The sequence below is a fragment of the Aotus nancymaae genome, unplaced genomic scaffold, assembly GCF_030222135.1.
Source record: "Aotus nancymaae isolate 86718 unplaced genomic scaffold, 86718_ANA_hifiasm-v0.15.2.pri h1tg000006l, whole genome shotgun sequence".
NCBI classification, from domain to species: Eukaryota; Metazoa; Chordata; class Mammalia; order Primates; family Aotidae; genus Aotus; species Aotus nancymaae.
The window spans coordinates 96,410,949-96,421,297 of NW_026988417.1; the positions used below are offsets into that span (position 1 = coordinate 96,410,949).

General features: G+C 45.9%; 1 protein-coding gene across 1 annotated transcript; it reads right to left on the minus strand.

Moving 5' to 3' along the window:
• Window positions 1-6,215: 6,215 nt before the first annotated feature.
• SLC25A4 (solute carrier family 25 member 4) lies at window positions 6,216-10,120 on the minus strand. Its single transcript, XM_021670123.2, has 4 exons — window positions 9,964-10,120; window positions 8,221-8,707; window positions 7,590-7,730; window positions 6,216-6,680 (listed from the first exon to the last, which is right to left on the minus strand). Exons 1-4 carry the CDS (start codon window positions 10,072-10,074, stop codon window positions 6,523-6,525), a joined length of 897 nt encoding a protein of 298 aa, XP_021525798.2. The 5' UTR covers window positions 10,075-10,120; the 3' UTR covers window positions 6,216-6,522.
• Between the last annotated feature and the right edge of the window lie 229 nt (window positions 10,121-10,349).

A 10,349-nucleotide genomic window follows, 5' to 3' on the forward strand; every position in this document is an offset into this window, starting at 1 on the left:
TGTTAGTTTTTCTGCCTCGATGATCTGTTTAATGCTGTCAGTGGGGTGTGGAAGTCTCCCACTATTCTTGTGTAGTCGTCTAAGTCTTTTCATAGGCCAAGAAGATCTTGTTTGATGAACCTGGGTGTTCCATTGTTGTGTGTGTATATTTAAAATAGTAAAGTTTTCTTGTTGGATTATGCCCTTTATCATTATGTAATGCCCTTATTTATTGGTTTAAAGTCTGTTTTATCTAATATAAGAATAGTGACTCATGCTCTTTTTTGATTTCTGTTTGCATAGTAGATCTTTCTCCAACCCTTTACTTTGAGGCTGTGGTGTCTTTACTTGTGAGATCAGTCTCTTGAAGACAGAAGATGGATGAGTCTTTTTATTTCTCTGAGACAGGGTCTTGTTCTGTTGCCTAGGCTGTAGTGTGGTGATACAAACATGGCTCACTGTAGCCTCGCCACCTTCTGGGCTCAAGCAATCCCCCCTCCTCAGCCTCCAAGTAGCAGGACTACAGGCATGAGCCACCACACTTTGCTGATTTTTGTTCTTGTTTCTTGTTTTTTTGTAGAGACAGGGTTTCGCCATGTTGTCCAGTCTGGTCTTGAACTCCTGGGTTCAAGCAGTCTGCCTATCTTGGCCTCCCAGAGTACTGGGATTACAGGCACAAGCCACCCTGCCTGGCCTCTTCCTGGATATTTTTAATGTTACTTCAGTCATTAAAGGTTATGTGTACTGTATCTGAAATGCTCGGAGACAGAGCATTTTGGATTTTTGGTATTTTCAGATTTTGGAATATGTGCATATAAATGAGATACCCTGGGGATGGGCCCCAAGTCTACACTGTTTCATATGCTCCGTATACACATAGCCTGAAGGTAATTAATACAGTATCTTTACAGTAATCATATGCATGAAACACAGCTTTGACTCCACCTATCACAAGGTCAAGTGTGGAACTTTGCACCTGTGGCACCATGTCAGTGCTCAAGAAGTGTTGGATTTCAGATCATTTTGGCTTTCACATTTTTGGATTAGAGATCAAGAATCAAAATTGTTTTTCCCAAGTGCTGCCTCTTGACTTCAGTTGCAATCAATGTATTGTTATTTTTCCCTCAAACACAAAGGCATAAAACCTTGGCATTCTCATTAACACTTCTTCAATGTATCATGTCCTGTCTGTCCTTCAAAACACATTACTTATTTTCACTGCCATCTTTTTTTTTTTTTTTTTTTTGAGACGGAGTTTTGTTCTTGTCACCCAGGCTGGAGTGCAATGGTGCAATCTCAGCTCACTGCAACCTCTGCCTCTGGGGTTCAAGCGATTCTTCTGCTTCAGCCTCCCAAGTAGCTAGGATTACAGGCATGCGCCATCACACCCAGCTAATTTTGTATTTTTAGTGGAGACATTGTTTCTCCATGTTGGTCGGGCTGGTCTCAAACTCCCAACCTCAGGTGATCCACCCACCTCGGCCTCCCAAAGGGCTGGGATTAGAGGCATGAACCACTGTGCCCAGCCCGCTGCCATCATTCTAACCCATGCCTTCATCACATCATATTTGGGTAGTAAAATAAGCCTTTAGCTAGAAAAGGCTGAAGAAACACTGACTTAAGATTATATGTTACGTGGTTCATTACTTAAGTCACATCTCACATCTTTTTAGTCTGTGTTTTACTTCCCTGATGATAAAGCCCCTGAGAGCAAGGACCATATGCTTCTGCATTGGTCACAGCATTCAGGCTGACGGAAGACCACAGGGTGTCACTCAGTACGTGTGATTCATCAGTGACTGCAAAAATGGCAAAACTAAACTCATCTTTAAAAGGCTATGAAAATTAAAATGACTTTGCAGAACACACGAAAATCACATACAAGATATGTTATGTGAGACATGTTATAGGTATTTTTTTTGACAGATCTCACCCTGTCACCCAGGCTGGAAATCAGTGGTACAATCATAGCTCACTGCAGCCTCCCACCTCAGCCTCCTGAGTAGCTAAGACTACAAGTGTGTCGTCACACCCAACTAATTTTTTATTTATTTTTTATTTTTTGAGACGGAATTTCAATCTTGTTACCCAGGCTGGAGTGCAATGGCGTGATCTTGGCTCACCACAACCTCCGCCTCCTGGGTTCAGGCAATTCTCCTGCCTCAGTCTCCTGAGTAGCTGGGATTACAGGCACACGCCACCATGCCCAGCTAATTTTTTTATATTTATAGTAGAGACGGGGTTTCACCATGTTGACCAGGATGGTCTCGATCTGTTGAACTCGTGATCCACCCACCTCAGCCTCCCAAAGTGCTGGGATTACAGGTGTGAGTCACCGCGCCCGGCCTAATTTTTTATTTTTTGTAGAGAAAAGGTCTCCTTATGTTGCCCAGGCTGGTCTTGAGCTTCTGGGCTCAAGTGATCCTCCCACCTCAGCCTCCCAGTGTGCTGGGATTATGGGCAAGTCACTTTGCCTGGCTGGTGATGTTTCTATGTTTATGACTTCAAAAATGGTAAGAAAGCTGATTCTTATTATTTACAGGAGTTATATACTACAAACTTGAGGCAAACACTGAAACATCTTGCCAAGCAGTAAATACAAGGTTAGGTTCCCATGAGCCGCTGGTGACAAGCATCATACATAACCCTGTTTTATATGTGTTTATACTTAAAGACACCTTATTTAATATATATTGCTGATCATTAACACTGAGCTCATGGCTCAGGCCTGAAGGCAGCTGATCTGACACAAGCAGTTTCCACAGGCGTGTCTTAGCCCTTCTGTGCGTAGGAACAGCGCCTGCACAACCTGCCTGGGGGCCATGTTAATTACGGATAAACTGCATTGGCCACTGCACAAAGCTTGGGGGCCTTTTTAAACAGCAGAATTACTGTAGCATGAAGTAAACACATGTGAACAGGATGAGGCCAAAATGAAAAGGCAGGTTAAGTGGTTAAGTGTCACCTTGTTCCACTGCAGCTGGGGACGCATGTGTCATGCAATTTGAGTGTGTCATTGCTCTGTGTGTCCAAGGACCTTTACAGTGGTTACAAATAAAGTTTGGCAGTGAAGCCACTTTACAGAATGGAATCTGTGAATGAGATCAACTGTACTTTATTGTGGATTGATAAAATCTCTGATATTCAAGAGGTGCAAAAAAGCAAAGAATTTATCACATGGTAGACTTTGTTAAATTTTATTTAAGGGCTTGAAATTTGAATTTAAGGCAGCCGTAAGTTTTTATTCATTGCATTATACGATTCGCCTGTCTGGACACCCCCACAGTGCTTTGCATGTTCGAGATTTCACCAGAACTGATGAAACCCTTTCCTAAATATTTTATAGGTTCCCTGTGCTTTGTAGATGCACTTTCCCTTCTTGCTTATTCTTACATTCAGCAGAAACTTGCTAACCACCTTCTCTGTCCTGGGCACTATACCAGGAGAGCAGCTCTCCTGTCGGCGCTTGCACTCCCTTGCAGCCTTGCACCTTGTGGGTTTAGTAAATGCCGCCTCAACACAAGTGATGCCTCATATTTTACAGAATAAAATGCAACGGGAGGAGTTGCCCAGTTAATTGAGATTTCAACACAAATACTTGAGAAGTTTTTATTGTTTTTAGTGTCCAATTATTACCATTATGGACTCATTCATCTTGTATCATCCTCCATAATTTTTCTCATGTTTAAAATACAAAATAATGTCTTAAAAAGATATGATGCTAATAGGTGAGGCTTTAGGGGAAAAAATACCTAAAGATGATTGGGGGGACGGTGGTGAGGGAGGGCTGCCCCTAGCAGAGAGCTGTATGGGAAACAGGGCTGATGAGAAATTCCTCGGGCAGGTACCCAAGAGTCCAATGCTCAATTCCAATTTGACACTTTTACATAAACCAGATCTTCCAGCATGATGCAGCCTTGCACAGTGATGGTATGGCGTGAAGGTAGGTTAGTGAGGGTGCACGTACTCCCACCAGATCCCAGCACTCTGTCAGAGGCTCAGGGTTCTAGGAATTCCTGGTGAGTAAAGTAGCTGCACTGAGGAACTGGCTCAGCAGGGCGGGGAGCAACATGTATTAGAGGTAACCTGAGTAGGAAGCGGGAGGGCCGACATCCGGATCACATGCAGAATGTAGACAATGTGCACTATTTAATGAATGTCCATGCCTCTTCCCTCCCCATTCCATGCCAGGGTTAAAGACTAGAACACAATGACGCTTCTTGGTGGGGTTGGGAGGACGCACTCTTCATTCATCCTGTCAGTTCCTCTTCCTCCTCCTAAACTCAGGCCCTGCTTTTAGATATGCTCCGTCAAAGTACTTGCCTACCACTAACCTGCCCTGCTTTTATTCTCTACCAGCAACAGAATGTGGATCACTCACGTTATCCTTAGAACGAAAAGCAACAGGAGGACAACGGATCCAGGAGGCTCTGACTGCACACGTGTGCTACCTGGCCTCAAGGAGACAGGATAGAGAGATTCCTCCTTTTTAGCCCTTCAGACTTTTTGGCCTAGATATCTACTAGGGGAGGTCAGATGTGATCCTGGATTTTATAAAGCTCAGACCTTGGTAACTGTGGTAAAAGCAAGATAGCCAATTTTTAGCTGGGGAGGCAGGAGTGAGTTGGTGGAAGAGTTTGGTAAGCAAGGTAAAGAACAGAAGGCACAGAGACCAACCCCCACCACCCAGCCACCGGTTAGAAAACAAAAAAGACATCTGCCTGCCTTTCAAGCTTTGCCAAGGATACAGAGACTCGCTTCCTCCAGGTTAGTCACAAGCTGGGAGACTGTAGTAACTGCTTGGTCTCTTCCTGGTCCGAAAGCGTACAATTTCCAACCTGGAATTCTAATTATTTTCCTCTGGCTCACAAACCTTGTAGGTCTTGATAAATTGTTATAGAAGTACTGGAAGATGCTTTCTATACCCATGTTTCTAAATCTAGTTATTTTCTTTCAAAGTCTCCATCTCCTGCCACTCCCTTCCCCCATTTCATTTCCCTTCTATTCCTTCTCAAGCAAGATATATTGTAATACATTACCTAACAGTGGCATTTCACGTTTTCTCAACTTAAGCGTCTTCCAGGGCAGGTTCCTATCTTTTTTCTCTTCTACGGGGCCTAAGCGGTATTAAATACTAGCTTGATAACTGATGCTATGAATTGAATGGAATGTTTGTGTCCCTTCAAACTTCATCTGTTGAATCTTAACCCCCAAAGTGGTGGTGTTTGGAGGAGGGGCATTTGGGAGGAAACTGAGTCATGAGGGTAGAGCCCCCATGAATGGGATTAGTGAGCTTATAAAAGGGACTCCAGAGAGCTGTGTCGCTCTTTCTGCCACTGAAGGATACAAGAAGTCAGTCTACAACTGAGAAGAGGGCCCTCATCAGGACCTGACCACAGGGGCACCCTGATCTTGGACTTCCAGCCTACAGAACTGAGAATAAGTTCCTGTTGCTTATAAGCCATCAGTCTATAGTACTTTGTTACAGTGGCCTGAACTAAGACAACTGATTTTTTTTTTTTTTTTTTTTGAGATGGTGTCTCACCATGTCGCTTAGGATGGAATGCAGTGGCGCACCATCTCAGCTCACTGCAACCTCCGCCTCTTGGGTTCAAGCAGTTCTGGTGCCTCAGCCTCCCGAGTAGTTGGGATTACAGGTGTGCGCCATCACACCCAGCTAATTTTTTGTATTTTTATTAGAGACGGGGTTTTGTTGCATTGGCCAGACTGGTCTCCAACTCCTGGCATGAAGTGATACACCCGTCTCCACCTCCCAAAGTGCTGGGATGACAGACTGAGCCACGGCACCCAGCCTGGATTTTCATGAATACTCTCCATTTATCATAAAATTCTAGGTGTCACAGTTATCTAAAGGGACTAAAACGCAGCACTTCCTAATCATGGTAAATTCTCCAGATTGTGAATTAAAGCTTTTAGCAGAATCTCAGAATTTCTAGACTAAAGGAAAGTGCACAAAACAAGGTAGGATTATGAAAGCCATTATCACTTCCTAACCTACAGCAACACTGGATGAGATAAGACAGAATACGACCTGCCGAAGTTTGAAAACCGGAACTTAAGCATTGTAGGTTCTCATATAATACATACTCAATATAATATCTGACATTTAGAAGCTTGGCCACTGATTGATAAATGAATCATGCTAGAAAATATGCATTTATGATCTTTTAAAAATGCACTTTGCAGTTAATAAGAGTTGAATAAAATAGAAAGCGTGCATTAAGTGGTCTTTATTGATGTTTCACATTCAGTTATTTCTTCATTATCAGTTCTTCAGTTAACTGTACAAGTATGATAAATTATTTTCTATTTGCTGTGGGAATTTAAATGTAAAATAAATACAAAATACATTTGTGGTTTAATGAACATTCAATGAAGCATCTTTTCTGAGGTATTCCTTTCAGTCTGGTTTTATCCCAGATCTTTTTACTTCCCCTAGGAATAGTCTATTAAACCACACAATGGATCTGTGAACTTGTGGATCAAGTTCACTGTCAATCAGTGAACTTGGGTTTAATTACATTAGACGTATTTTTTGATCTCATCATACAAGACCAATACAAAAGCACCGCCCATGCCTCTCAACACATTGGACCAGGCACCTTTGAAGAAGGCCTTGGCTCCTTCATCTTTTGCAATCTTCCTCCAGCAGTCAATTGTCCCCGTGTACATAATGTCCGCTGTGAAAACAAATGCTGGTGAGGGCTCCATAGCGCTGGAGGAGACTTTTCCTCTGAAAGAGCTCTGCACACACTGTTAGCAGTTTTGTAAAATTAGGGTCATCTGGGCATGAAGTCCCAGCTCCATGCAACATTCAACTGGACATCTCCTTCCTTACTCAACTGGCAGGCTGGGCCTCCTGTCATTCCCAGTCCATTAGTTCAAGGTCAGTGAAGAACTGGGGCAATTAACCAAGCAATTCACAGACGGCCCAACTGAAACAGGAAGGGCACAGTGGAGCAGGAGTGTTATGCTACGTGGTTACCTTTTTTATGGAGGACCAAACTGAGGCCCAGCCTCAGATTATACTGCACAAGGTTATACAGTTACAATAAAGGCTGTAACTATTCGTTGAAACATATGAAACTGCTAACACTGGACTGTTTTTTACTTTTAAAGTGTCAATTTCCTATGGTTCAACCAATAGAAGCCAAAACTTTTTCTGGCACAACAGATTGCTTCAGGCCATCTCTACCCAGCTAAACACCCTGTCCCACTAACACCTGTAGTAACTAGGAGGGAAGCAAAAGTTCTTTGTAAGAAGTAGCTAACTCTTTCTTTTCTCTGGCTTTTGCACCAGGCTGTAAGGGAAGAGGGCCTAGGGTCTTATAATGCTAGATACCTAGTTAAATTCATGTCTAAATATCTTATTTTTGATGTTCTTATCATCTCTTTAATAAAACGGAAAAAAACTTTACCCTTATGGGATAATTGAGAATGTTAGGGGGAATTAATACAATCTTTCTTCCCTATGTCCTTATCAAATAATTTTGAAACTGAATTTCCAGTAAGGAAGACTGAAAGGAGCACTGTGAAACGTTCTCCTGGGACAAAAATAAAGAAGTGTAGATTAGTAGAGCACAGCTTACCCCCTTTCCGGCCGGACTGCATCATCATCCTACGACGAACAGTGTCAAAGGGGTAGGACACCAGCCCTGCGACCGCCGTCACACTCTGGGCAATCATCCAGCTCACAAAAATGTGCACGTTCTTGGGGTCAGGCAGCATGCCTGTGGACAGAGCCAAGAAGCCGAAGGGCTATGAGGTGATTGCTCTCAGCAGAAAGCAGGTGGAGAGAGAGAGGCCATTGCACCTGCAACTCCATGCTCTGACCTTGCGGAGAACCTGCCCCTATGCAGGTGCCTCACATGTGACCAGGCAGCCAGCAAAGGTGGCTGCAGCCCTCTAGACCCAGTGCTCTCCTTGTATCCAGGGTACTGGAAGTGGCTTCAAGTTAAACTCAGTAACTACTATGTCTAGAGGGAGACAGCCTCCCGCTTCCTCCTCTCTGAATAAAGGCTGGAGTTTATTTCAGTAGAGGACACAAAGAATCCTTTAACGATTAATTTACCCACACCACCTCCTCATTCAGAAGCCTCAGTTTAGCCCAGAGACTAGAAAAAAGCAAGGTCAGTACATACCAAATCCTTTGTGAGTTACAGACCCCACAGGATCTTCTCTCCACACAACCCTCCTTCTCCCCTGATGCCCCTCTCTCACCCTTGGCAGTATCATAGACTCCGAAGTAGGCAGCTCTATAGATAATGATGCCTTGGACAGAGACGTTGAAACCCTGGTAGAGACCTCTCAGGCCATCAGACTTGAAGATCTTGATGATACAGTCGCCCAGACCGTGGAACTCACGCTGGGCGGCGCCCTTGCCCACGTCAGCAGCCAACCTGGTCCTAGCAAAGTCCAGCGGGTAGACAAAGCAAAGGGAGGTGGCCCCAGCGGCCCCACCGGACGCCAGGTTACCAGCAAAGTAGCGCCAGAACTGCTTGTGCCGATCCACACCCCCTAGGAAGAGCTGCTTGTACTTGTCCTTGAAGGCGAAGTTGAGAGCTTGGGTGGGGAAGTAACGGATCACGTTGGCCAGGTTACCCCTCCAGAAAGAGAGAAAGCCCTGCTCCTTGGGGATTCTCACCACGCAATCAATGATCCCTTTGTACTGCTTCTCAGCACTGATCTGTTTGCTGGCATGCTGGACCTGGTGGTGGGGAGGGTGGGTGACAGAAGACAGGCAGGGCAGAGGAAAGGGAAGAGGACAGGAGAAAAAAGAAGGTTTGCACTTCCTAGATTTCTCTTTGAAGAAAAAAAAAGGATAAGGAAATCAAATGGATACTGAGGACATGTAAATGAATGTTAGTTACTGGATAACATGCCAAAATAATCCAGTGTTGCTTCAATTACTAGGGTATTTGAGGGAAAGGTGTTGCCCCAAATAAACTGAAAAGGTGATTGAACTGTATAAAGCTAGCCATTTATTTATTTCATTTTCCCTAGGTTTGAGAACTATAGGAGGGGCTTAATGGGGGAGAGAAATGAGTATCACTCCTTGCTTCAAAGGGCTTTGGATTCGATATGGGCAAGAAATGACAATTTCTCAGTGTCAGACTGATCACCCTGGAGATGAGGATCTCCAGTAAATGCTCCAATAGAGGAAGGAGAATAAATCCACTAAGCAGTAGAGCTCCAAAATTTTCAAGCAGGTAATCCAAGTAATCAATTATTGAGGGTTTGCTGCCGTTGTGAGCAATTTGTTGGGGAGGTTGTTGTTGGTAATTCTGACTCCCAATTTGGGCTCTTCCTCACTGAGGGGCCCTGACCTTTTGGGCAGGTGGAGAAAAACAGAAGAGGATGATGATAAGCCATTGATCGACCAGGTAGGGAAGGAAAAGATCTGGAGACAGGATGGGTAACGTGATCTGAGTTTGTTCCAAAAATTGTTTCTTAATCTTTCAAAACCTCGGCTTCATCTGTAAAATGGAGAATAACTCTCTCACAGAGGTTATATAAAGATGAATGAAACAGCGTCAGCCTACACACAGCATTGTGCATGAGCTCCGATAAGGGAGTTCTCGGGTGATGATTATTTTGATGTTTTTATTGTAAAGGTGGCTGTGCATAAGACGGTGCCAAAAACACTGGCAATCACTAGGTGGCCTGAGTGCATGCCCGCGCTGTCACGGGCGCAGGATCTGGCTCGCGTAAACCGGCTCCGGGTGGGTTTCCATATATAGACACCCGAACGCCGGGCGCCACCCGACACCAGGAATCTGCGACTGACGCTGGACCTGTCTCTACGCAGAGGGCACCTTCCCCCGCCGGGCGGGCGCCCGGGGGCCCGGGCCTGTGGCCTGGCGCAGATTGTCCGCGGCGCCCCGCGCCCCGCAGCCCGCGCCCCGCCCGGCCCGCCGCGCCCGCCCCTGCACCGCGTCCACCCCTGCACCGCGCCGTCCTCACCTGCAGCAGCAGTTTGACCCTCTCGATGGGGGCGACTGCGGTCTTGGAGACGGCAGCGGCGACGCCTCCAGCCAGGAAGTCCTTTAGGAAGCTCAAAGCGTGATCACCCATGGTGGCGGCCGGTCGCACTCAGCCCGCAGGCAGCCCGCTCGCGCTCTCGCCCACGCCCGGCCTGGCACCGCCGCGCCGTCCCCGACCCTACGCGACGCGAAGGGGCCGCCGCTTCGCCCGCAGCCCCCTTTATATCACCGCCGGGCTCTCGCGAGAAGAGGCGGGCTGCGGCCGGCGCGCGCGCGCCGCGCATTGGCTGGGCAGGTGCGGGGCGCCCCCTCCTCCCCGCTGCAGAGGGCATCGGGGGCGAAGGCGCTTCCGGGAGCGGGGCTGGG

Coding starts and splice junctions, on each gene's coding strand:
- SLC25A4 (XM_021670123.2), bottom strand. CDS start 10,074: ATGGGTGATCACGCTTTGAGCTTCCTAAAGGACTTCCTGGCTGGAGGC. Junction 8,708..9,963: donor GGGTCAAACTGCTGCTGCAG/GTGAGGACGGCG, acceptor CCCCACCACCAG/GTCCAGCATGCCAGCAAACA. Junction 6,681..7,589: donor GCAGTCCGGCCGGAAAGGGG/GTAAGCTGTGCT, acceptor TTGTTTTCACAG/CGGACATTATGTACACGGGG.